This window comes from Heptranchias perlo, chromosome 17 (assembly GCF_035084215.1).
Source record: "Heptranchias perlo isolate sHepPer1 chromosome 17, sHepPer1.hap1, whole genome shotgun sequence".
In the NCBI taxonomy this organism is placed as follows: Eukaryota; Metazoa; Chordata; class Chondrichthyes; order Hexanchiformes; family Hexanchidae; genus Heptranchias; species Heptranchias perlo.
The window spans coordinates 56424957-56452815 of record NC_090341.1 but is presented as its reverse complement, the minus strand read 5'-3'; the positions used below and the strand labels follow the sequence as shown (position 1 = coordinate 56452815).

Below are 27859 nucleotides of genomic sequence, written 5' to 3'. Positions count from 1 at the left end.
GCTTTTGCTCAGTTGGTAGCACTTTTGCCTCTGAGTCAGAAGGTCATGGGTTCAAGCCCCACACCAGAGAAATGAGCACAAAATCCAGGCTGACAATCCAGTACAGTACTGAGGGAGTGCTGCACTGTCGGAATTGCTGTCCTTCAGATAAGACATTAAGCCAAGGCCCCGTTTACCCTCTCAGGTGGGTGTAAAAGATCCCATGGCACTATTTGAAAAAGAGTAGGGGAGTTCTCCCCAGTGTTCTGGCCAATATTTGTCCCTCAATTAACATCACTGAAACAGATTATCTGGTCATTACCACAGTGTTGTTTGTGGGAGCTTGCTGTGTGCAAATTGGCTGCCACGTTTCCTACATTATAACAGTGACTATTCTTCAAAAGTACTTCACTGGTTGTAAAGTGCTTTGGGATGTCCTGAGGTAACAAAAGGTACTATATAAATACAAGTCTGTCTTCTTCTGTAAGGTGACTGCCTCACGAGAGGGATATTATTGTCAAGAGGGGTACAGCACCAGTGTGATCGCCAGTGCTAATAATCAACTGGGGAACAGAAGTAGGGAACTCCACCCATAGGCAAGTGCAGGCTGGCTGGTTACAAGATCGCACATCTACTTCCAGTCCCGAGGAGTGTCCGAGAGCGTCATTTAACTGAGAGCAGCGCTGAATGATTGAAGCGTATCAGTATTGCTGGGAGTCTTATGACTTTCTCCGTCATGGAGCTAGCAAAGGCATCGTGAAACTGGGCCGCATGGACCTCCAGAGCTTCCGGCCTGTGCAGAGTTCGCTCATCTTAGTTGGGGCAATAGAGGACAATTAACCTCAGTGCCCCATGGATAAGAGAGGGCAAAAAAATGAATTAAAATCAGGTAGGTTCCCGTTCCTGATCTCTGACCAGTGACCCCTGCTGGAAAATGGACACCAGGTGAAGACAGAATCAGACTCAGCGGAGATTCCCCCCCTGCACCAGGGCTGGAAGGGTTAAATTATGAGGGCAGGTTGCATAGGTTAGGCTTGTATTCCCTTGAATATAGAAGATTAAGGGGTGATCTCATTGAGGTGTTTAAGATGATTAAAGGATTTGATAGGGTAGAGAGAGAGAAACAATTTCTTCTGGTGGGAGAGTCCAGAACTAGGGGTCATAACCTTAAAATTAGAGCTAGGTCGTTCAGAGGTGACATCAGGAAGCACTTCTTCACACAAAGGGGAGTGGAGATCCAGAACTCCGACCCCCCCCCCAAAAAAAAAGTTGTTGAGGCGGGGGATCAATTGAAAATTTCAAAACTGAGATTGATAGATTTTTGTTGGGTAAGGGTGTTCAGGGTTACGGAACCAAGGCGATTAGATGGAGTTAAGATACAGATCAGCCATGATCAAATTGAATGGCAGAAACAGGCTCGATGGGCTGAATGACCCATTGCTGTTCCTATGTTCCTGTGTTCCTAGTCGAGCAGCCTGCCTAGGTGGAGAATGGACAGTTGGGTGGGGTACCGGAAGACAGTTGGGTGCTCTGGGGTGGATCTGCGCTCCTGTGTGTGCCAGTTCCTTCCGGAGAGCAGGGAGAGAAAGCTGAAAAAACAGACAGAGTCACATCACAATGGGGGGGGGGGGGGTCAAATAATTAAATAGCTTTAGAACTTTGGAGAAAACAGATAGCCCCAGACTCAGAAACTGCTCCAGTGAGAGATAGTGCTTTTGTTCTTGTGTCTTTTCCTACTCTAGATACTCCGGCCTCTGTATTTTACAACTGTTCTCGGACTTGTGTTTTCACTCCTTGTGATCTCAAAAGTATCTTTACTGGCCTTGATACCTTGATATCGAGGAAGGGTTTTGAAAGGAAATTGAATATGGTATTGAGATGGAGGATCAGCCATGATCATATTGAATGGAGGAGCAGGCTCAAAGGACCGAATGGCCTACTCCTGCTCCTTTTTTCTATGTTTCTATAGCCAGCCCAGGAGAACAAACAGAAAACCTTCCTGAAAATGACTTCAGGTACTGGACCAATCCTGGCACTCCACGGGAATTCTCTTCCTTCTTCGTAAAACGACAGATTGTCACAGTTTCAGACCTCGTTTTAGACAATAACAAGCTAATTTATTGAAGTTAACTTTTATAGTCGCAGTTATTCTGTTCTTATATTTTCCAACCTTACTGGCTTGATCTCTCTCTCTGGAGATTCTAAACTATCTCAATGATTTCAAAAATGTAACTTTCTTAAATAGGCATCGAACAGATGCCAGCACTTGTTGGATTTAAACAACTGTCAGCTCGATTCAAAATTATACACATACTGGAACCAATCAGTTCGACACGTTTATGTTTGAAATACATAACCCTCCGAGATCTCTGCGCTCCTCCAATTCTGGCCTCTCGCTCATCCCCGAATTTAATCGCTCCACCATTGGCGGCCGTGCCTTCAGCTGCCTAGACCATAAGCTCTAGAATCCCTCCCTAAACCTCTCTGCCTCTCTCTCCTCCTTTAAGATGCTCCTTAAAAACTACCTCTTTGACCAAGCTTTTACGCCAGTAATGTCAGCGCAATCCGAGTGAAACCAGCCGAACCAGCCCAAAAGATTGGGGCATTTTAAACGTAAGTGAGTTACGTCCAAAACCACTTACGCTCGTGTTTTTCGCGATCTTTTACACTGGTTTAAGAATCAATTCGGCCGGATCAGGCCCCGCCCACAAAACTGGCCACAACCCCAGGTCGACATTGCGAGATTCTGCTGGTTCAGGAAGGCTTTTCAAATTGTGCTCATTTTCTTAGGCACACAGACATTAGTGGGCACATTTTCAAAGATGTTCACATCAAAAAATATTTAATTTACTAGGAAACTGACTAGTGTACACCAATGAAATTAGTAAATGGTTCAATATAGTTTTTTCAAAGTTATTTTCACTGATTTTACAAGTGGAGGACTGGACACTCTTATTAAAAATGCTTATTTTTGGTGATAAACCCATTTTCAGCTGTATTAATAAAACTGCACCAGGTCACCACTCTTAAATACATCAAGGAGTATTTTTTAATGGAAAGAATAAAAAATAAATGATTACGTTCTATTACACTGCCCGATTGCGCTGAGACTGTTTCTGGCTATGCAAATAATTTTTATTGGAAACTTGAACTGTAACCTAACCAGTGTAATTTTGGGTGCAATTTCCCGATTGCATCCAAAGTGGAAACTCTGCCCCCTTAATGTATTGTGACTGGATTAAACGGACCAACGCCAACACAAAATTAGACAGAATGCTTCATTTGTATCATAATCATCACTGATTAAAAGAATTCAACACAATCACTGCACCAAATCTGGGCTCTTAAACAGGGTAAACTCCACCTCTTCCATTCTTACCGGGAACAATCAACAGGTGAATTGTGCGAGGAAATCGTTTCCCTTCAGATTTCAACCTGCGAATCGCTTCAATATACCTGAAAGAGACAGAAGATAAATACTTCTGAAAACTATAAGACTTACAGCCAACTCAGGGCATCGATACATACTCAGGGCCACTCTGACCAGCACATCAACACACATCACCCACCACACAATTCCATTTAAAGAAAGATTTACGTTGATTGAGGTGAGAGGTGCTAGAGTTGGGCAATCTCTGTGTCCCATCAAACACTCCCAGGGCAGGTACAACATGAATTAGATACAGAGTAAAGCTCCCTCTACACTGTCCCATCTAACATTCCCAGTGCAGGAACAGCACAGGTTAGATACAGAGCACACTCCCTCTACACTGTCCATCAAACACTCCCAGGGCAGGTACAGCATGGGTTAGATACAGAGTAAAGCTCCCTCTACACTGTCCCATCAAACATTCCCAGGGCAGGTACAGCATGGGTTAGATACAGAGTAAATCTCCCTCCACATGGTCTCATTCAAACACTCTCAGTGCAGGTGCAGCATAGGTTAAATACAGAGTAAATTTCCCATGCTTTACCTGCCCTGGGAGTGTTTGATGGGACAGTGTAGAGGGAGCTTTACTCTGTCCTATCAAATACTTCCAGGGCAGGAGCAGTGCGGGTTAGATACAGAGTAAAGCTCCCTCTACACTGACCCATCAAACACACCCAGGGCAGATACAGCATGGGTCAGATACAGAGTAAAGCTCCCTCTACACTGTCCCATGAAAAGATCCCAGGGCAGGTACAGCACAGGTTGGATAAAGAGTAATGGTCCCTCCACATCAAACACTGCTACAACATACTTCAGTCCGAAGTTCAAGGAACACGGTCTCCTTCACCAATGTGGATTTTTTCATTGCTCGCACCAGCCATCCTGTGTCTAAGTGCAATTGCCTTCAGGACTGAAGCAGCAGCAATCAGTGCTGCCCATACCCATTTGTTGGAGCACTCTTGTAGCCAGCAGAAAATTTCATCCCATTGGATCACAAGGGTGGAAGTTCCGTTTCTAAAACACAATACCACCTGGTCCCTACTCTTCCATTTAGTTGCAAATACAGGATGGAGCGTGGTGTGGAAAAGGTACATGTTCAAAATTCTCCACGCAGGGGGCTATACATCGGCGACACTGAACGGGGAGCCATCGGGATCTCACCCAAGTCACCATCCATCATGTGTGAGCTTTGGCATGTCGTGTCAATATGCTATTGGACCATGCAGGCATCGTTAACCAACCCGGTCTGACCCCCATCAACATTCTCACTCGAATTCCAGCAGGCATCACTGGACAGCGGTTAGGAGCAGGAATCCTAGCCAATTTTCCCTTCACTGAAGTGCTCATTCTAACTGCAGCAGCCACAACCCACTACACCTACCCCTGACCTGGCTGAAATCAGGTAACTCAGCACGGACCATGAATCAAAGCTGGGCCCCTCCTGGTTTGTTTGGCTCAGCGTCAGTCTAGGGGCACCCTTGCTCCTAAACAGCCAGTCGATGAACTCACTGTATGGTGACACACTTCATGTCCTGTGACCCTCGGCCGTATATATTCCCCTGCTCATCCTTCAGTGCAGCAAATGGATCGTGCTTCCAATGTTCCTGCACACAGAAAAGCAAAGTGAGCCCAGTTCCAGCAGCTCCTCCCCACCCTCACCCCGCCCAGAATTCTTCACCAATCCCACCAGCCTCCTCCACACAGCTTACCTCGAACACTGGCACCACATCCGTGTGGGAGTTGAGGAGAATGGATTTCAGCTTGGGGTCTGTTCCCTCCCAGGTGAGAATAAGGATCACACGGCTCGGGGAAACCTACACAATAAAACAGGCCTCACTGTTCAGCTGATGCTCCCGCACATGTTGCAGTACATTCTGTCATTCAGCACTCTGAACAAGAACTCGCATTTATATAGCACCTGTAACGTAGTAAAATGTCCCAAAGCGCATCGCAGAGGCGTAATCAGGCAAAAATGGACGCCGAATCAATGAAAGAGACACTAGGAGGGGTGACCAAAAGCTTGGGTTTTCTAGAGCGGTTTAAAGGAGAGAAGGGAGGAGAGGCAGAAGGGCTTAGGGAGGGAATTCCAGATCTGAGGGCCGAGGCGACTGAAGGCACGGCTGCCAATGGTGGGGCGAAGGGGATGTACAACAGGCCAGAATTGGAGGAACAGAGAGTTCGGAGGGGGCTGTAGGGTTGGTGAAGGTTACAGGGATAGGAAGGGCGAGGCCACAAAGGGATTTAAACACAAGAATGAGAATTCTAAATTGGAGCTGTTGTGGGACCAAGATGGAGCCTCTCTTGAGCTAGTTCCCGGCCCTTTCGAAGGCTCTAACACTAACCCATCTCTCTTACGGTGCGGGAAATGATACTGTAGTGTAAAGTGGATGTGTGTACCAAGACCGCCTTGGCACGCGCACCTCATTGAACGAAGCAGCCTGCTGGGATTTCCACACAAATGTCTCTAAAAGGGACAGGCACGCCTCAGAATGTTCTTACATCTCCTCCCTACCCCTCCTCATGATACATGGGACGAATAAAGTCCAGGTTCTTTATTGTAGACCTATTCCGATGCTGAGCAGGGGAAGATCTGCAGGATCTGTAAAGGATCAATCTCTCACCTCCACCTTCTTACAGGAGAGAGCCAGCTCCACACCCAGCTTCTCCAGGAACTCAATAGCACAATCTGAAAAACACAATGTTGGCACAGTCAGTCCCGCAATATCCAGAGGCACATTAAGGCAGACGCAGTATTTACAATCGGTATAAACCCGTCTCATTCTCCAAAATATAGAACGTGCAGGATGTTGAGGGGGCAAGAATTAAAGCTCGTGGTGAAAGAAAGAGATCTGGGTGTTTTAGTGCATCAATATCTAAAGGTCCGTGACCCATGCCATGAATCGATAGCCAAAGTGTACAGGGTGCTAGGGTGCATTTATAGGACAATTCACTATCAAAGAAAACATGTCATTTTATCTTTCTACTACAACAACAACATACCTGACCTTGGTCAGGCCTCAGTCGGAATACTGTGCCCAGTTTTGGTCTCCTCACATGAAGGGAGATATTGAGGCTTTGGAAAGACTGCAGAGAAGGGCCCCAAGATTCATTCCCAGGTCAAAACACCTTAGTTACCCAGAGAGGCTCAGCAAGCTCAACAATCCTTTAGAAAAGCGTAGACTTAAGGGTGATTTGATTGAGGTTTATAAAATAATGAAAGGACCAGATTGTGTAGACCAATTACTTAATCTAAATACGTTAGGAAGGACCAGGGGGGGTCACACTTACAAGTTATGTAAGGGTGGGACTAAGCAATTCTTCTTTTCCCAGCGAATAGTGGACCTGTGGAACAGGCTGCTGCCTCGTGCCGTGGATGCTGATTCGCTGAATTCCTTCAAGTGAGAACTGGACCTGTTCCTGGCTGGGACGGAGATCAGCTCATTTATCGGTAACCAATGAATCAGGGCTAGAGTGGTCTCCTGGGCTAGTTTCGTACATCTAAGTGGGGGGGGGTGTCGGAGAGGAATTTTCCAGATATTTTCCCCCTAATTGACCTAGGTTATTATCTGCTTTTTCAACTCTCCCAGGGGATTACAGGGTTCAGGGTGGGGTGGGGAGTGTAGATATTGTGATGCACAATGCCTCGCAACTGTATGGGACAGGCTGGATGGACCAGTAGGTCCTTTCCTGTCCCTCATTTTCGTATGTTCATATGTACACGTGGTAGGGAGGGCTTCAAAATAGTCGAACACCTGAATAACCTGGAGACTGTGCCTTCAAAGGTCATGTTTTTATTACCCTACAATAGTTAGCAAATGTTCAGGGAAGAGATTCCTCATTCTAAAGGCTAACATGACAAAGAATCAAAACAAGGGCAGTGGTGACTAGGAGCAGCCACTGTGCTTAATTTCAGGCCAAATAGTAACATGTCTCAGTCCCTGCACTGCCTGATGATGAGAAGGAAAGGAGACTGAAACAGCACAGCTCGAGCTGGAATGCAACCAGCAGAACAGGAAGTTATGCTAAACCTTATAAAACATTGGTTAGGCCTCAGCTGGAGTAATGTGTTCAATTCTGCACACCACACTTTAAGAAGGATGTCAAGGCCTTAGAGAGGGTGCTGTGGAGATTTACTAGAGTGGTTCCAGGGATGAGGGACTTCAGTTATGTGGAGAGACTGGAGAAGCTGGGGTTGTTCTCCTTAGAGCAGAGAAGGCTAAGAGGAGATTTGATAGAGGTGTTCAAAATCATGACACAGATTTAAGATGATCGACAAAAGAACCAGAGGCGACATGAGGAGGCATTTTTTTACACAGCGAGTTGTAATGATCTGGAATGCACTGCCTGAAAGGGCGGTGGAAGCAAATTCAATAATAACTTTCAAAAGGGAACTGGATAAATACTTGAAGGGAAAAAATTTACAGGGCTATGGGGAAATAGCAGGAGAATGGGACTAATTGGGATAGCACTACCAAAGAGCCGGCACAAGCATGATGGGCCAAACGGCCTCCTTCTGTGCTGTATCCTACTATAATACTATGATAATGAACGGCCAGTTCACAGGTTAACAAATGTCTGTCACTGGGCTAATGATCGGCCAGTTAACAGTTTAATGAATGTCTGTCACCCGGTTAAAAAACACCCAGTACCCAGGTTAATGAAGGCCTAGTTAACAGGTTAATGAATGTCAGCCCAGGGTTCACCTATTTGTAGGTCTTATTTAGGTTGGCAATGCCCAGTAAAAAAGCAGTGCAACAAACACCCATCGCTTCTTCCTCCTTCTACTGAGTGTAGACGGCACCACACCCCTGCAAATGATCGATGGTGCAGCAAAGAAGTGGAGGGTTATCATTGCTCTCCAGGATGACCCTGGAGTAGTAGACGGTCTTGGCAGAGGAGGGTGAGGCCTGAAAACGCTTGATGTTGTCCATCCTGATATGGTGTTAGATGGTTAAGCGTGCTGTGCACCAGATACACCCAAGATTGTGCCCCTTGGGCTTGCAGGAGTGAAGATGGGGGCCAAACCAGGGGAAGGAAGGAAATAAATAAAGGAACCAAAACATGGCAGCTAACTTGCACACAGCAAGATCCCACAAACAGCAATGAGATGGTGTTGGTGAAGTAGCAGGGTGGGACTTATGCCTGCCCACGCAATCCCGCCAGCAGTTACTCGCAATGTGGAGGCCTCACTCCCCCAGCAGACAGGGGGGTTTCATTGGAGTTTTTACAGATCATGCTGATAACATTCGACAAGGTTCCACATAAGAGACTTAACAAAAATGAGAGCACATGGAATTGGAGGCAACCTATTGGTTTGGATAGGGAATTGGTTAGTAGGCAGGAGACAGAGAGTAGAAAGAATGGGTATGTACTCAAATTGGCAGGATGTAGCTAGTGGTGTCCCCGAGGGATCTGGACTGGGGCCACAGATTTTCACTGTATTTATAAATGACTTGATGAAGGAATAGAGAGCTGTATATCTAAGTTTACTGATGACACTAAGTTAGATGAGAGCAGAAAGTTCCAGAGGGACATTGATAGATTGTGAGTGGGCAAAACTGTGGCAGATGGAGTTTAATGAGGGAAAGTGAGGGCATCCACTTTGGACCTAAGAAAGATAGATCAGAGTATTTTTTAAATGGCGAGAAGCTAGGAACTGTGGATGAAGAGAGTGATTTAGAGGTCCAATACAAAAATCACTAAAAGCTAGTGGACAGGTACAAAAAAAATTTAAAAGGCTAATGGAATGTTGGCCTATATCTCGAGAGGGCTGGAATACAAAGGGGTGGAGGTTATATTACAGCTGTACAGACCTCTGGTTAGACCCCATCTAGAGCATTGCATTCAGTTATGGGCACCACACCTCAGGAAGGAAGGATATATTGGCCTTGGAGTGGGGGTGCAGTGCAGATTCACCAGAATGATACCAGGACTTAAAGGGTTAAATTATGAGAACAGGTTGCATGGACTAGGCTTGTATTCCTTGAGTATAGAAGATTAAGGGGTGATCTAATTGAGGTGCTTAAGATGATTTAAGGATTTGAGAGGGTAGATAGAGAGAAACTATTTCCTCTGGTGGGAGACTCCAGAACAAAGGGGCATAACCTCAAAATTATCATGGATTCACAGAATGGTTACAGCACTGAAGGAGCCATTCAGCCCATTGAGCCTATGCTAAGGTGCTCGGGGTGATGTCGGGGAGCACTTATTCACACAAAGGGGAGTGGAAATCTGGAACTCTCTCCCCCAAAAAGCTGTTGAGGCTGGGGGTCAATTGAAAATTTCAAGACTGAGATTGATAGAATTTTGTTAGGCAAGGATATTAAGGGATACGGAACCAAGGCCGGTAAATAAAGTTAACATACAGATCAACCATGATCCAATTGAATGGCGGAACAGGCTCGAGGGGCTCAATGGCCTACTCCTGTTCCTATGCTCCTGTGGCAGTCCAGGAGATCAATGTAGCCACCAGCTAAACATTAGGAGGAGGGTATAGGAGCAGTTGTCACTTGTGTAGTGGCAATAGTTACTGGCCGTGTGTTTGAATTTAGCAATTCCACCCTCCCACCCCGTTCATTTGATTCCTGTGGGTGCGCTGCCAGCAGAATGATCAGGGCCACAGAGGGGTCATGGGAGGGAAATCAAGGCAGAAATCAAGATGGCCAGTTCTGGTGCAGAGTTTGGGCTGAGGGGCCCTGCCCCACTTCACTTGCCAGATCACCACCCAGAAATGGGTGGTTTTCATAAGGAAAGTCCAGGCCTTTATGTCTGAGGAAGTTGTGAACAGTCTGCTGCTCGGACCACACCTTGACTCCCTTGTGCAGCGTTGGTCACTGAGACACATTGAGCTACTGATGTTCTGTGGCCAGTGTGGAGCAAAGCCACAAGGAGGATCGCTAGTGTAGGAGAAAACAATATAGATTCAAATGTAGGAATGATATCAAGAAATCATTCTTCACACAAAGGGGGAGCAACACTTGATTCAAAGCGAGCCAAATGGCCTTGCTCATCCATAGTTATCTGGTGATCTCTTTATCTTGAATGAGGAGGAGAAGGAGCAATGGAAGGAGGATGAGCAACATTCACAGATACACATAACCCAACTGGCAGGGCAGCTGTAGGAGTGAAGAGGAGGCACTGTGCAGTTTGTGTTGCCTGCAATTCCCAACAGCTATCGCCTGTATTCCAAAAGACACTGTTGTGGATTAGAAGGCAGTGCTGCTGTCCATTGGTCCCATATCTGTCGGCCATCTTTCCCGCAACTCCATGTTTGAACCTCTCCGATTCAGTTTCGGCCCTAATCAAAGTCAAAAGTGACATTCTCTGTGATAGTGGCCATGGTGCACTATCCATCCTCATCTTCATTTCAGTAGTTTTTAAACACGGTTAACCACACCACCCTTCTCCAACACTTCTCCTCCGTTGTCTAGTTGAGTGGGAAAGCCCTTGCTTTGTTCCACTATTACCTATCCAGTCGTAGTCAGAGAATCCCTGCAATGGCTTCTCTTCCCATTCCTGCACCGTTACCTCTGGAGTTCCCCATGGATCTATCCTTGGCCCCATCCTATTTCTCATCTACATGCTGCCCCTTGACGACATCATCCTTATCGATGTGACGTCAGGTTCCACGTGTACGCTGACGACACCCACTCTATCCCACCACCGCCACCTCTCTCAACCCCTCCACTGCCCCTGTGTTGTCAGACTGCTTGTCCAACACCCAGTCTTGGATGAACTGCAAATTCCTCCAATTAATCATTGGGAAGACCAAAGACATTGTCTTCAGTCCCCACCACAAACTCTGTTCCCTCGTGACTGATTCCACCCCCGTCCCTGGCCACTGTCTCAGGCTGAATCAGACTGTTGCAACCACGGCATCCTAACTGACCATCAGCTGAGCTTCTGACCCCATATCTTCTCCATCACGAAGACCACCTATTTCCACCTCCACAACATTGCCCGTCTCAGCTCCTGCCTCAGCCCATCCACTGATGAAAGCCTCATCTATGCCCTTTGTTACCTCCAGCCTCGACTATTCCAATGCTCTCCTGGCCGGCCTCCCAACTTCGACCCTCAATATACTTGAGCTCATCCACATCTCTGCTGCCCATATCCTAACTCACAGCAGCTCTCATTCACCATCACCCCTGTGCCCGCTGACCTACACTGGCTCTCGGTCCGGCAACACCTTGATTTTAAAATTCTCATCCTCATGTTGAAATCCCTCCATGGCCTCACACCTTCCTATCTGAACTCGGTAGTGTTAGTGCTGTCTGTTCTCTGAACTCGGTAGTGTTACTGCTGGCGGCTCTCTGAACTCGGTAGTGTTACTGCTGGCTGCTCTCTGAACTCGGTAGTGTTAGCGCTGTCTGTTCTCTGAAATCAGTAGTGTTCGTGATGTGCCTTATCTAAACTCTGTAGCCTGCCTGCCACTGTCTGGATCAAATTACACATTGCAAAGAACTTGAACGACTGTGCAGCAGACTGGATCAAATTACACAATCCAGACAAAGGGTTGCGTGAGTATTGTCCTCCCATTTCCTGTCAGTGGCAATAGTAGATAATGTTAGTTCCACCACAGTGGTGGTAATAGACACAACCTGCAAATGGGGCCACTTCAGATAACATCAACCTATTAAAAATAAAAACAGGAAATGCTGGAAAAGCTCAGCAAGTGAGGCAGCGTCTGTGGAGAAAGAAACAGAGTTAATGTTTCAGGTCGAAGACCTTTCGTCAGAACTGGAAGATGTTAAGAGTTAAAGTTTTTAAGCAAATACAGAGCCAGGGAAAGGGGGGAGGGGGAAGGAAAGAACAAAAGGGAAGGTCTCTGATAGGGTAGAGGACAAGAGTGATTAAATGACAAAAGGGATGATGGTGTAAGGCAAGGAGGGTGGTAATGGGACAAGTAAAAAACGAAAGTTCGGTCTAGAGTAGTTGTAAATGGCATCAGCAGAACCATTACCAGCACCTGCTGTCCAATAAATAAAAATTTAACCTGTCCCACTATCAGCCTTCTTGCCTTACACCATCATCCCTTTTGTCATTTAATCACTCTTGTCCTCTACCCTATCACAGACCTTCCCTTTTGTTCTTTCCTTCCCCCTCCCCCCTTTCCCAGACTCTGTATTTGCTTAAAAACTTTAACTCCTTAACATCTTCCAGTTCTGACGAAAGGTCTTTGACCTGAAACATTAACTCTGTTCCTTTCTCCACAGATGCTGCCTCACTTGCTGAGCTTTTCCAGCATTTTCTGTTTTAATTCAGATTTCCAGCATCCGCAGTATTTTGCTTATGATCAACCTATTCAAATTGCTCAGTTTAACACTAAACTTCCAGTCAGGCAGCGAGATAGCTCTGTAGTCTAACTGGTAGTGATGATGTGGAGATGCTGGTGATGGACTGGGGTGGACAAATGTAAGGAGTCTTACAACACCAGGTTATAATCCAACAATTTTATTTAAAATCACAAGCTTTCGGAAGCCTCCGAAAGCTTGTGATTTTAAATAAAGCTGTTGGACTATAACCTGGTGTTGTAACACTCCTTACAACTGGTAGTGACAATCGTACTTGGGCCAGGCAACCATAAAATAGGTCAAAGCATCTAGCAGGCCTTGGGGTCATGGGTTTAATTGACAGCTTTGTCTGAGAGCTTTGGGAAGGGGGCAGGGTCACTGATTGGCTGAAGCCTCTTTGATGGACAGCTCGATGGCCAGAGATTTCCAATCCTTGGTTTATATTGTGGAGATGCCGGTGATGGACTGGGGTGGACAAATGTAAGAGAACCTTTCACTCACTCACCTGACGAAGGAGATAATCTCCGAAAGCTTGTGATTTTAAAATAAAATTGTTGGACTATAACCTGGTGTTGTAAGATTCCTTACATTTGAAATGTGAGCCTGCAGACTCAGACAATTTGAATAGTTGTATGAATAGTTCTCTTTCCCATGCAAACGCAGGAGATGTATTTCACCTCCTCCCTTCCTGCCATCCAGGGCACCAAACACCCCTTCCAGGTGAAACAGCGATTTACATGTACTGCTTCCAACTTAGTATACTGTATTCACTGCTCACGACGCGGTCTCCTCTACACTGGGGAGATCAAACACAGATTGGGTGATCGCTTTGCTGAACACCTATGTTCAGTCTGCGAGCGTGACCCTGAGCTTCCGGTCGCTTACCACTTTCATTCTCCATCCCACTCCCACTCTGTTCTCGGCCTCCTACATTGTTCCAATGAAGCTCAATGCAAGCTCGAGGAACAACACATCATTCGATTAGGTACTTTTCAGCATTCCGGCCTTAACATTGAGTTTAACAACTTTAGATTATAACCACTGCTCCCATTTTCTCGTACAGCAGACTCTAGGAGTGGAGGATGGCTGCACCACAGCCATTGGGAGTGGAGATGGTGAGGGCTGGTGCTTGGGCTGGGGATCCCCTATCTGTACACGGCCGGTGGGGTGGCCCAAACCCCTGGGTCTATCTGCCTTTCTCCGCCACATTCCTGGGCCACGGGAGCCTTCTCCTCTTCCCTTCCCCCTCTGCTATTCTGCTGTAACCATTTACACCTCCTCTGGACCTATCTTTTGTTTCTTTATTTGTCCCATTACCATCCCCTCTTCCCTTGTACCATCATCGCCTTTGTCATTTAATCACTCCTGTGCTCCACCCTATCCCTTTATTCTTTCCTCCCTTTTCCCTGGCTCTGTATTTGCTTAAAAACTGTTCATCTCTAACATCTTCCAGTTCTGATGAAAGGTCATCGACCTGAAACATTAACTCTGTTTCTCTCTCTACAGATGCTGCCTGACCTGCTGAATGTTTCCAGCATTTTCTGTTTTTAATCTGAATAGTTGCTCTGGTCAGGTGTAAATAGCATCTGACAAGTGCCAACCAAAAGGCTACCTGTTCACACTTCATCTGCTTATATGTAGAAATGGTTAATAATCTGAGAAAGAATCCATTTCGTCTTTTTTTATTCATTCTCAGGCTATGGGCGTCACTAGCAAGGCCAGCATTTATTGCTCGTCCCTACTTGCCCTTGAGGAGATGATGCTGGGCTTCCTCTGCAGTCCGTGTGGTGAAGGTTCTCCCACAGTTCTGTTAGATAGGGAGTTCCAGGATTTTGACCCAGCGACGATGAAGGAATGGCAATACATGTCCAAATTGGGATGGTGTGTAACTTAGGGGGGGAACGTGCAGGTGGTATTGTTCCCATGCACCTGCTGCCCTTGTCCTTCTAGGTGGTAGAGGTCTCGAGTTTTGGAGATGCCTTCGAAGAAGCCTTGGCGAGTTACTGCCACGGGCTGCTTTGTCCTGGATGGTGTTGAACTTCTTGAGTGTTGTTGCAGGTGCACTCATCCAGGTAAGTGGAAAGGAATTTTAATCTCTGGCTTTTTAAACTCGATAAATTAAACAAATTCAATTCATTCTCGGGACGTCGGCATTGCTGGCAAGGCTGGCATTTATTGCCCATCATAATTGGTGGTGGTGGTGGTGGTGGTGGGCCTTCTTCTAGTTTGATACAACCGAGTGGCTTGCTTGACCACTTCAGAGGGCAGTTATGAGTCCAGTAACATAACCACTACACTGACGTACTCCCAGCAGATGGGTATACCGATCTGTACCTTGGTACATCATTACATTTCAAATTAAAGGAAACAGGGAGGGAGGGAGGGAGGAAGAATTTACAATTATATAATGTTTTTCACATGCTCAGATGCCCCAAAACACTTCACAGTCAATGAAGTACTTTTTGAAGTGTAGTCACTGTTGTAATGTAGGGAAATGCGGCAGGTAATTTGCACACAGCAATGAGATAAACAAATGTGATTTCTATATTTAAAAAGAGAGAAAGAACAAGTCCAGGAAACTATAGACCAGTTAGTTTAACATTGGTGGTAGGAAAGACAATGAAATCTTGACTCAAAAATGGAATAGAAAAACATCTAGAGACCAAAAATATAAGAGTAGTCAGCACGGATTTCAAAAGGGAAGGTCATGCTTGACCAACCTTATTGAATTTGTTAAAGAAGTAACAGAAAGAGTAGACAAGGGTAATGCAGTAGATGCAATATATTTGAATTTTCAAAAGGCCTTTGATAAGGTACCGCATTGTGGACTCATGACAAAGGTCAGAGCATGTGGAGTCAGGGGATAGGTAGCAGAATGGATAGCAAACTGGCTACAAAACAGAAGAGAGTAGAGGTTAAGGGTAGTTACTCAGACTGGCAAAAGGTGGGAAGCGGTGTTCCACAGGGATCGGTGCTGAGACCACTGTTCACCATTTACAGAAATAATTTGGACTCTGGAATCGGAAGACACCAAATTGGGGCGGTATAGTTAATACTGAGGAGGATGGTGACAAAATACAGGAAGACATTAACAAATTTGCAGAATGGGTGTATAATTAGCAAATGAATTTCAACATTGATTAAGTGTGAGATGGTGCATTTTGGTAGGAAGAATAAGGAGGCCACATACTGCTTGGATAATAAGAATCCAAATGGGGTAGAAGAGCAAAGGGATCTAGGGGTACAGATACACAAATCACAAAGTAGCGACACAGGTCATTAAGATCATTAAAAAAAAAGCAAACCAAGCACTGGAGTTCATTTCTAGAGGGATAGAATTGAAAAGCTGAGAAGTTATGTTAAACTTGTAGAGAGCCTTGGTTGGATCACAACAAAAACAACTTGCATTTATCCAGAGCCTTTATCGTAGTAAAATGTCCCAAGGCACTTCACAGGAGTGATTATCAAATAAAATTTGCACCAGGCCACCTAATGAGATATTACGACAGCAAAGAGGTAGGTTCTAAGGGATTTCTTAAAGGTGGAGAGAGAGGTGGAGAGGCAGAGAGGTTTAGGGAGGGAATTCCAGAGCTTAGGGCCTAGGCAGCTGAAGGCACAGGCACCAATAACAAGAACCATAAGAACATAAGAAATAGGAGCAGGAGTAGGCCATACATCCCCTCGAGCCTGCTCTGCCATTCAATCAGATTATGGCTGATCTTTGACCTCAACTCCACTTTCCTGCCCGATCCCCATATCCCTTGATTCCCCTAGAGTCCAAAAATCTATCTATCTCACTCTTGAATGTTTTCAACGACTCAGCATCCACAGCCCTCAGAGGTTTGTGAATCTTTGGAATTCTCTACCCCAGAGCGAAGAAATTCCTCCTCATCTTAGTCTTAAGTGGCCGACCCCTTAACTTGAGACTATGCCCCCTAGTTCTAGACTCTCCAACCAGGAGGAAACAACCTCTCAGGATCTACCCTGTCAAGCCCTTTCAGAATCTTATGTTTCAATGAGATCACCTCTCATTCTTCTATACTCCAGAGAGTATAGGCCCATTCTACTCAATCTCTCCTTATAGGACAACCCTCTCATCCCAAGAATCAATCTACTGAACTTTCGTTGCACCGCATCCAAGGCAAGTATATCCTTCCTTAGGTAAGAAGACCAAAACTGTACACAGGACTCCAGGTGTGATCTCACCAAAGCCCTGTACAATTACAGCAAGACTTCCTTACTCTTGTACTCCAACCCCCTTGCAATAAAGGCCAGCTTACTATTTGCCTTCCTAATTGCTTGCTGTACTTGCATGTTAACTTTCTGTGTTTCATGTACAAGGACACCCAAATTCCTCTTGTACACCAATATTTAATAGTTTCTCACCATTTAAAAAATATTCTGTTTTTCTATTCTTCCTAAAAGGAAATAACCAATTTCCCCATATTATACTCCATCTCCACCCACTCATAGAACCTATCTATATCCCTTTGCAGACTCTTTTTTTATTCGTTCATGGGATGTGGACGTCACTGGCGAGGCCGGCATTTATTGCCCATCCCTAATTGCCCTTGAGAAGGTGGTGGTGAGCCGACTTCTTGAACCACTGCAGTCCGTGTGGTGAAGGTTCTCCCACAGTGCTGTTAAGAAGGGAGCTCCAGGATTTTGCCCCAGCGACGATGAAGGAACAGCGATATATTTCCAAGTCAGGATGGTAAGTGACTTGGAGGGGAACGTGCAGGTGGTGTTGTTCCCATGTGCCTGCTGCTCTTGTCCTTCTAGGTGGTAGAGGTCGCGGGTTTGGGAGGTGCTGTCGAAGAAGCCGTGGTGAGTTGCTGCAGTGCATCCTGTGGATGGTACACACTGCAGCCATAGTGCGCCGGTGGTGAAGGGAGTGAATGTTTAGGGTGGTGGATGGGGTGCCAATCAAGCGGTGTGCTTTGTCCTGGATGGTGTCGAGCTTCTTGAGTGTTGTTGGAGCTGCACTCATCCAAGCAAGCGGAGAGTATTCCATCAAACTCCTGACTTGTGCCTTGTAGATGGTGGAAAGGCTTTGCGGAGTCAGGAGGTGAGTCACTCGCCGCAGAATACCCAGCCTCTGACCTGCTCTTGTAGCCACAATATTTATGGGGCTGGTCCAGTTAAGTTTCTGGTCAATGGTGACCCCCAGGATGTTGATGGTGGGGGATTCGGCGATGGTAATGCCGTTGAATGTCAAGGGGAGGTGGTTAGACTCTCTCTTGTTGGAGATGGTCATTGCCTGGCACTTGTCTGGCGCAAATGTTACTTGCCACTTATCAGCCCAAGCCTGGATGTTGTCCAGGTCTTGCTGCATGCGGGCACGGACTGCTTCATTATCTGAGGGGTTGCGAATGGAACTGAACACTGCAATCATCAGCAAACATCCCCATTTCTGACCTTATGATGGAGGGAAGGTCATTGATGAAGCAGCTGAAGATGGTTAGGCCTAGGACACTGCCCTGAGGAACTCCTGCAGCAATGTCCTGGGGCTGAGATGATTGGCCTCCAACAACCATTACCATCTTCCTTTGTGCTAGGTATGACTCCAGCCACTGGAGAGTTTTTCCCCCGATTCCCAGTGACTTCAATTTTACTAGGGCTCCTTGGTGCCACACTTGGTCAAATGTTGCCTTGATATCAAGGGCAGTCACTCTCACCTCACCTCTGGAATTCAGCTCTTTTGTCCATGTTTGGACCAAGGCTGTAATGAGGTCTGGAGCCGAGTGGTCCTGGCGGAACCCAAACTGAGCATCGGTGAGCAGGTTTTGGTGAGTAAGTGATTCTGTGAGTATGCCTATGTCAGGCTGTTGCTTGACTAATCTGTGGGACAGCTCTCCCAATTTTGGCACAAGTCCCCAGATGTTCGTGAGGAGGACTTTGCAGGATCGACTGGGCTTGGTTTTCCTTTGTCGTGTCCAGTGCTGAGTGGTCCAATGCCGGGTGGTCCGTCTGGTTTTATTCTTATGACTTTTTTTAAGCAAGATTTTACAACTGAGTGGCTTGCTAGGCCATTTCAGAGGGCAATTAAGAATCAACCACATTGCTGTGGGTCTGGAGTCACATATAGGCCAGACCGGGTAAGGACGGCAGGTATCCTTCCCTAAAAGACATTAGTAAACCAGATGGGTGTTTACGACAATCCAGTAGTTTCATGGCTACCATTACTGATACTAGTTTTTTTAAATTCCAGATTTTATTTAATTAATTGAATTTAAATTCCCCAACTGCCGTGGCGGGATTTGAACTCATGGAGTATTAGTCCAGTAACATAACCACTATGCTACCGTACCCCTGCTGTGTCCTCCTCACAGCTTACTTTACCACCTAGATTTGGATCGCAGCAAATTAGGATACTTTACACTCGGTCCCTTCATCTAAATCATTAATATAGATTGTAAATAGCTGAGGCCCAAGCACTGATCCTTGCGGCACCCCACTAGTTACAGCCTGCCAACCTCAAAATGACCCGTTTATTCCCAATCTCTGTCCATTAACCAATCCTCTATCCATGCTAATATATATTCCCCAACCCCATGAGCCCTTATCTTGTATAACAACCTTTTATGAGGCACCTTATCAAATCAATTTTGAAAATCATATGATTCTCTAAGTGCCCCGTTACCACGTCCTTAATAATAGATTCCAGCATTTTCCCGACTATTGATGTCAAGCAAATTGGCCTGTAGTTCCTTGTTTTCTCTCTTCCCTCCTTTCTTGAATAGCGGGGTTACATTTGCTACCTTCCAATTCACTAGGACTGTTCTAGAATCTAGGGAATTTTGGAAGATCACAACCAATGCAGCCACCTCTTTTAGAAACCTAGGATGTAGGCCATCAGGTCCAAGGGATTTGTCGGCTTTTAGTCCCATTAATTTCTCCAGTACTTTTTCTTTACTAATATTAATTACTTTAAGTTCCTCACTCTCATTAGACCCTTAATTCCCCACTATTTCTGGTATATTTTTTGCATCTTCTACTGTGAAGACAGATACAAAATATTTGTTTAAGGTCTCTGCCACTTCCTGATTCCCCATTATAATTTCTCCTGTCTCAGCCTCTAAGGGACCCACATTTACTTTCGCTACTCTCTTCCTTTTTAAATACTTGTAGAAGCTCTTGCCATCTGTTTTTATATTTCTGGCCAGTTTACTCTATTTTCCATCTTTATTCTATTTTCTCCCTCTTTGCGAATGTTTTGGTCATCCTTTGCTGGTTTCTGAAACTCCCAATTCTCAAGCTTACTACTCTTCTTGGCAACATTATAAGCCTCTTCTTTTAATCTAATACTATCCTTAACTTCTTTAGTTAGCCACGGTTGGATCACTTTTCCTGGAGTTTTTATTTCTCAATGGAATGTATATTCATTGAGAATTATGAAATGTTTCTTTAAATGTTCACCATTGCTTATCTACAGTAATATCTTTTAATCTAATTTCACAATCAGCCTTCGCCAACTTGCCCCTCATACCTATGTAATTGGCTTTGTTTAAGTTTAAAACTCTAGTTTCCAACTTAAGTACGTCACTCTCAAACACAATGTGAAATTCTGTCATATTATGATCACAAGAAGATCCCAGAGGATCCCTTATTATGAGATTACTAATTAACCCTGTCTCATTAAGGCAAGATCTAAAATAACCTGTCCCCGGTTGGTTCCATGACATATTGTTCTTGGAAACTGTCTCAAATACATTCCATGAACACATCCTCCAAACTACTTTTGTAATTTGATTTGCCCAGTCTATATGAAGATTAAAGTCCTCCACAATTATTGCATTACCTTTGTTACAAGCTCCTATTATTTCTTGATTAATACTCTGTCCAACAGTATAACTACTGTGAGGGGGCCTATAAACTACTCCCACCAGTGCTTTCTGCCCCTTGTTATTTCTTATCTCCATTCATACTGATTCTACTTCCTGATCTTCCGAGCCAAGATCCTTTCTCACTACTGTCCTTATCTCATTCTTTATTATCGGGGCTACCCACCCCCCCCCCACCCACTTTTTCCATTTTGTCTTTTCGAATAGTCAAGTACCCTGGAATATTTAGTTCCCAACCTTGGTCACCTTGCAACCACGTCTCAGTAATGGCTACTAGATCAAACCCATTTATCTCTATTTCTGCCATTAATTCATCTATCTTGTTACGAATTCTTTGTGCATTGAGATAATGCGCCTTTAATTTTAACTTTTTACTATTTTTCCCTGATTTGACCTTATTCACTGATGCAGTATTACTGTTCGACTCTCTGTCCCTTCCTGACACACTCTGCTTATCTTTACCCAAATCATTACACTGCTCTATGGCTTTGTTTTTTCTCTTCAGATTTATAAATTTACCCTTACCTGAACCCTCCCCTCCCTTTTTAGTTTAAAGTTCTATCTACCACCCTAGCTATTTGATTCGCAAGGACACTGATCCCAGACCGGTTTAAGTGGAGCCCATCCCAACGGAACAGCTCCCTCTTTTCCCAGTACTGGTGCCAGTGCCCCATGAATCGAAACTCCTGTCTCCCACACCACTCTTTGAGCCACACATTTATCTCTCGATCTGTTTGACCCAATGCCAATTTGCACCTGGCTCATGAGGTAATCCAGAGATTACTGGAGGAGCGAAGAAAATCGGGGATGTGCAAGAGGCCCCAATTTGAGGAGTGCAGAGATCTGAGGTTTGTAGGGCTGGAGGAGGTTACAGAGATAGGGAGGGGTGAGGCCACGGGATTTGAACACAAGGATGAGAATTTTAAAATCGAAGCGCTGGACCTGGAGCCAATGTAGGTCAGCAAGCACGAGGGTGATGGGCGAACAGGACTTGGTGCGAGTTAGGTAGCAGAGTTTTGGATGAGCTCAAGTTTATGAAGAGTGGAAGATGGGAGGCCGGCCAGGAAAGCATTGGAATAGTCGAGTCTGGAGGTAACAAAGGCATGGATGAGGGTTTCAGCAGATGAGCTGAGGCAGGGGCGGAGAAGGGCCTACACTTATAGTACTGTGTACAATTCTGGTCTCCATATTATAGAAAGGATATAGAGGCATTAGAGAAGGTGGTGCAAAAAAGATTCTCAGGTATAACCTCTCATTCTGGTATCATCCTTATCAGGAAAGATTGAACAGGCTGGGGTTCTTTTCTCTCAAAAAGAGAAGGCTGAGGGTTGACCTGGTCTTTAAGATTATGAAAGGGATTGATAGGGTAGATGTACAGAACCTGTATTCAGGTGTGGGGGAAAACAAAACTAGGGGCCATAAATATAAGATAGTCACTAATACATCCAATCGGGAATTCAGGAGCAACTTCTTTACCCAGAGAGTGGTTGGAATGTGGCATTTGCTACTACAAGGAATAGTTGAGGCGAATAGCATAGATGTATTTAAGGGGAAGCTAAATAAACACATGAGGGAGAAAGGAATAGAAGGATATGCTGATAGGATCAGATGAAGAGGGGTGAGAGGAGGCTCGCGTGGAGCATAAACACGGGCATGGACCAGCTGAGCCAATCGGCCTGTTTCTGTGCTGTACATTCTAAATAATTCTATGTAAATGTATTTTTGATGGTGTTGGTTGGTCAGGACTTCCCTGCTTTTCTTTGAATAGTTCCATGTGATCTTTCATGTTCACTTGTGAAGGCAGGCGGGGCCTCAGTTTCAACCGAAAGACGGCACTCCCCCGGCACTGCCCCTCCGACAGCGCGGCACTGCCCCTCCGACAGCGCGGCACTGCCCCTCCGACAGCGCGGCACTGCCCCTCCGACAGCGCGGCACTGCCCCTCCGACAGCGCGGCACTGCCCCTCCGACAGCGCGGCACTGCCCCTCCGACAGCGCGGCACTCCCCCAGCACTGCCCCTCCGACAGCGCGGCACTCCCCCAGCACTGCCCCTCCGACAGCGCGGCACTGCCCCTCCGACAGCGCGGCACTGCCCCTCCGACAGCGCGGCACTGCCCCTCCGACAGCGCGGCACTGCCCCTCCGACAGCGCGGCACTGCCCCAGCACTGCCCTTCCGACAGCGCGGCACTCCCCCAGCACGGCACTCCCCCAGCACTGCCCTTCCGACAGCGCGGCACTCCCCCAGCACTGCCCCTCCGACAGCGCGGCACTCCCCCAGCACTGCCCCTCCGACAGCGCGGCACTCCCCCAGCACTGCCCCTCCGACAGCCCGGTACTCCCCCAGCACTGCCCCTCCGACAGCGCGGCACTCCCCCAGCACTGCCCCTCCGACAGCGCGGCACTCCCCCAGCACTGCCCCTCCGACAGCGCGGCACTCCCCCAGCACTGCCCCTCCGACAGCGCGGCACTCCCCCAGCACGGCACTCCCCCAGCACTGCCCTTCCGACAGCGCGGCACTCCCCCAGCACTGCCCCTCCGACAGCGCGGCACTCCCCCAGCACTGCCCCTCCGACAGCGCGGCACTCCCCCAGCACTGCCCCTCCGACAGCCCGGTACTCCCCCAGCACTGCCCCTCCGACAGCGCGGCACTCCCCCAGCACTGCCCCTCCGACAGCGCGGCACTCCCCCAGCACTGCCCCTCCGACAGCGCGGCACTCCCCCAGCACTGCCCCTCCGACAGCGCGGCACTCCCCCAGCACTGCCCCTCCGACAGCGCGGCACTCCCCCAGCACTGCCCCTCCGACAGCGCGGCACTCCCCCAGCACTGCCCCTCCGACAGCGCGGCACTCCCCCAGCACTGCCCCTCCGACAGCGCGGCACTCCCCCAGCACTGCCCCTCCGACAGCGCGGCACTCCCCCAGCACTGCCCCTCTTTTTTCTTATCTTCTCTTGACCCCTCCAAGGCCCCTCTCTCCTATCATCACGCCTCCTGTCAGTTTTCCCCTCTCGAGCACTCTTTTTCCCCCCCCCCACCCCCAAATCCCAACCCCACTCCTCGACCTTCCTACTCTCCTACCACCGTCCCAGGTTTGACTCCCTCTTAGATAAGCCTACAGCTTGGCATCCTCCGAAGGGCACTCGTCGCTGCCTCCTTACAAGCAGCAACCCCAACTGCACCATCCTACTCTCTCACCAACTTTCCTGCCGAGCACGCCCAATAGGGGTTAATCTTGCCAATCTCCATCCCGTCCCACTCACCCCTGCGCTGCCCCCACCCCCACGCTGACCCTGTGAACTCTGCCAGCAGATCAGCTATCAACACCCCTCTCCGCATCTCCCTCCAGAATGTCTGTTCACTTGCTATCCATGTGCTTATTGTGGATGATTGCATCGACATCATGGCCTTGACAGAAACTTGGCTGACAGGTGATGACACCTTCCCCCTTAATGAAGCCTCCCCGCCTGGCTATATCTTCCACCACTTGCTCCACTCAGACCGCCGTGTTGGCGGTGTGGCCCTTATCACCAAATCACACCTTGATCTGGCACCACCTTCTCCTTTGAGCATCAAGCTTTGTTTCACCCCTTCTGCTGCTCCTTTAAAATCCTCGTTCTCTACTGCCCATCCAAGTACTATGCCAAGTTAATCACTGAGATCTCTTCACTGTTTTCCTTCCTCAACCTCTGCACCGAATGACTTCTCATCCTTGGTGATTTCAACCTCCATCTCCACTCATCATGCCCTCTCTCCTCTGTTCACTGCCCTCCTATCCTCCCTTAATCCCTCCCTCCGTATAAACTCCCCAACCCATATTCACGGCCACCCCCTCGACCTTGCCATCTCACGTGGCCTCCCTACTCCCATCATGTCAATCACGGATTAGGCCATCTCTGATCACTTCCTTGTATCCCTCTCCACCCATATCCCCTTTTCCTCTCTCAACCTCACTTCCTTCTGTGTTTGCCCCTGGAAAAAACTCTCCCCCAAGTCACTTACAACGGCACCTTCAAATTCCCAACTGTCTAGCCTTTGGCCCTCCATTCACCACAACATTTCTGCAGCTAATGATCTGCTCAATCACACACTCACCCCCTCCACCTTGTCCTCATTTAAACCATTACTCTCTCTCACCCTGGTCGTTCCTGGTACTGCCATCATCTCCACTCCCTTAAGTCCAAGGGATGCAGACTTGAACGTTTATGGCGGACAACTAGTTTAAGCCATTCATCGCCAGATCTGGCTGGACCACATAAAGCACTATTGGGTCTTGTTCTCTGCCAAAACTGCTCACTATTCCAGGAATGCAAAGACTCGACTATTCCAATACTTTCCTGGCCGGCCTCCCATCTTCCACCCTCCATAAACTTGAGCTCATCCAAAACTCTGCTGCCCGTATCCTAACTCGCACCAAGTCCCATTCACTCATCACCCCCTGTGCTCGCTGACCTGCATTGGCTCCCGGTCCGGGAACACCTCGATTTTAAAAGTCTCATCCTTGTTTTCAATCCCTCCAAGGCCTCACCCCTCCCTATCTCTGTTACCTCCTCCAGCCCTACAAGCCTCCGAGATCTCTGCGCTCCTCCAATTCTTGCCTCTTGCACATCTCCAATTTTTATCGCTCCACCATTGGCGGCTGTGCCTTCAGCTGCCTAGGCCCTAAGCTCTGGAATTCACTCCCTAAACTTCTCCGCCTCTCTACCTCTCCTCCTTTAAGATGCTCCATAATACCTACCTCTTATGTGGCTCAGTGTCAAATTTTGTTTGATAATCGCTCCCGTGTAGCACCTTGGGACGTTTTACTATGTTAAAGGTGTGATATAAACGCAAGTTGTTGTTGTTGTCCCTCCGGCAGCGCGGCACCCCCTCGGTACTGCGCCTCCGGCAGCGCGCCACCCCCTCGGTACTGCGCCTCCGGCAGCGCGGCACCCCCTCGGTACTGCGCCTCCGGCAGCGCGGCACCCCCTCGGTACTGCGCCTCCGGCAGCGCGGCACCCCCTCGGTACTGCGCCTCCGGCAGCGCGCCACCCCCTCGGTACTGCGCCTCCGGCAGCGCGGCACCCCCTCGGTACTGCGCCTCCGGCAGCGCGGCACCCCCTCGGTACTGCGCCTCCGGCAGCGCGGCACCCCCTCGGTACTGTCCCTCCGGCAGCGCGGCACCCCCTCGGTACTGTCCCTCCGGCAGCGCGGCACCCCCTCGGTACTGTCCCTCCGGCAGCGCGGCACTCCCTCGGTACTGTCCCTCCAACAGTGCGGCACTCCCTTGGTACTGCACTGGAGTGTCACTCTGGATTATATGCTTAAGTCTCTGGAGTGGAGCTTGAACCCACGACCTTCTGAAATAGAGGTGAGATTGCTACCTCTGAGCGAAGGACTGATGGGATGAAGGACTCTGTCTGCTTACTGTAAGGGTCCTATGAGAAATGAGCTCCTATACAGTTCCTTATGGGAATGGGCCTACTGTATAAAAGCACCCCTAAATTCAACACTAATTTGCAAGCTCATACAAGCAGTGAATGGCTGGTGTGAGAAACAATGCCACATTGATGCATCAGGGTGCACTGAGGCATATTGTTTGGGGCACAGTAAGAGGAACTTCAATCTGTATCTGGCTGCGCTGTACTTGACCTGAGAGTGCTTGGTGCTGGCACTGGGCGCCTAAATTAGAACTGTTTCATTTCTCACCACTAACACCCCTGGCCTTGAGGGGCAGAAACAAAATTAAACAGAAAACGAGGAACAAACAGCAGATCTAAGCTGGTGTGCGTCCGTGTCCACAAGCTGAATGACCGATTAGACAGGACATAGGGCTGATTTAAGAGCCTCCATCCAGGTCAGTGATATTCAGTCGGTTATATAAAAGCAATATCAGTACCAGTCACATCGCCCCTCACACCTTACCATAGTCTGGCTGAGGGTGCACCGTTCTGATTCTCAGGTACTCCCGGAAAAGCCTGACTGCCGAATGCTCTTCTTCTTGCTGCCCACCCATCCTGTAGAGACCCTGTGCAGGTAATTCACAGAGAAGGCAGATTTAGAGAACATCAGTACCACAGTCGCAGGAAATGACGGCGACGCAGGGGCGGCGGGGCGCGGAAGCAGCGCAACACGGGCGGCGGGGCGCGGAAGCAGCGCAACACGGGCGGCGGGGCGCGGAAGCAGCGCAACACGGGCGGCGGGGCGCGGAAGCAGCGCAACACGGGCGGCGGGGCGCGGAAGCAGCGCAACACGGGCGGCGGGGCGCGGAAGCAGCGCAACACGGGCGGCGGGGCGCGGAAGCAGCGCAACACGGGCGGCGGGGCGCGGAAGCAGCGCAACACGGGCGGCGGGGCGCGGAAGCAGCGCAACACGGGCGGCGGGGCGCGGAAGCAGCGCAACACGGGCGGCGGGGCGCGGAAGCAGCGCAACACGGGCGGCGGGGCAGGGAAATAACAACAAAATGGGCAATGGGACACGGAAATAACACAACAAAATGGGCAGTGGGACACGGAAATAACAACAAAATGGGCAGTGGGACACGGAAATAACAACAACATTGGCAATGTCACGGTAATGACACAACATGTGCAGTGACACACGGTAATGACAGCAACATGGACACTGACACACGGAAACAACATAACATGGGCAGTGTCACGGTAATGACACTTGGGCATTGACACACGGAAATGACATAGCAACATGGGCAGTGAAACACAGAAGCGACACAGCAACATGGGCAGTGACACATGCTCTCTCTGCCAATGTGTGTGTCTCTCTCTCCATTTCTTTCACCCTGCCTCGCTGTCTCTATCTGTCTACCTCTCTCTGTCTCTGTGGCTCTCTATGTTTGTATCTCCCTACCTCTTATCAACCCAGTCAGTCGCTGTCTTTCTGACTGTCAGTCTATCTCCATCTCTCAATTTCTCACTCTCAGCCTCTCTTTCTTCCATTAATCTCTCCATCTGTCTCTCTCTCTCCTCTCCTCTCCTCCCCTCTCTCTCTCTTTCTCCCCTCTCTATGTGTCTCTCCTCTTCTCACTTTTTCTTTCTATCCTCCATCACTTTCACCTCTCCATCTCTATCTGTCTTTTCCTCGAGACGACACAACATGGGTGGTGACACGGAGACGACACAACATGGGTGGTGACACAGAGACGACACAACATGGGTGGTGACACAGAGACGACACAACATGGGTGGTGACACGGAGACGACACAACATGGGTGGTGACACGGAGACGACACAACATGGGTGGTGACACGGAGACGACACAACATGGGTGGTGACACGGAGACGACACAACATGGGTGGTGACACGGAGACGACACAACAT

General features: G+C 48.0%; 1 protein-coding gene across 1 annotated transcript in view; it reads right to left on the bottom strand.

Annotated features, from left to right (window-relative positions):
* Positions 1-26544, bottom strand: part of LOC137334326 (aminoacylase-1B-like) — a 51410-nt gene extending 24866 nt beyond the window's left edge. The window contains exons 1-5 of the mRNA XM_067999018.1: positions 26446-26544; positions 6031-6095; positions 5119-5223; positions 4919-5013; positions 3359-3435 (exon numbers count right to left, since the gene is read on the bottom strand). Coding sequence (XP_067855119.1) covers positions 3359-3435; positions 4919-5013; positions 5119-5223; positions 6031-6095; positions 26446-26536 — 433 coding nt within the window. The 5' untranslated portion in view covers positions 26537-26544. The remainder of the gene's footprint in view (positions 1-3358; positions 3436-4918; positions 5014-5118; positions 5224-6030; positions 6096-26445) is intronic.
* Between the last annotated feature and the right edge of the window lie 1315 nt (positions 26545-27859).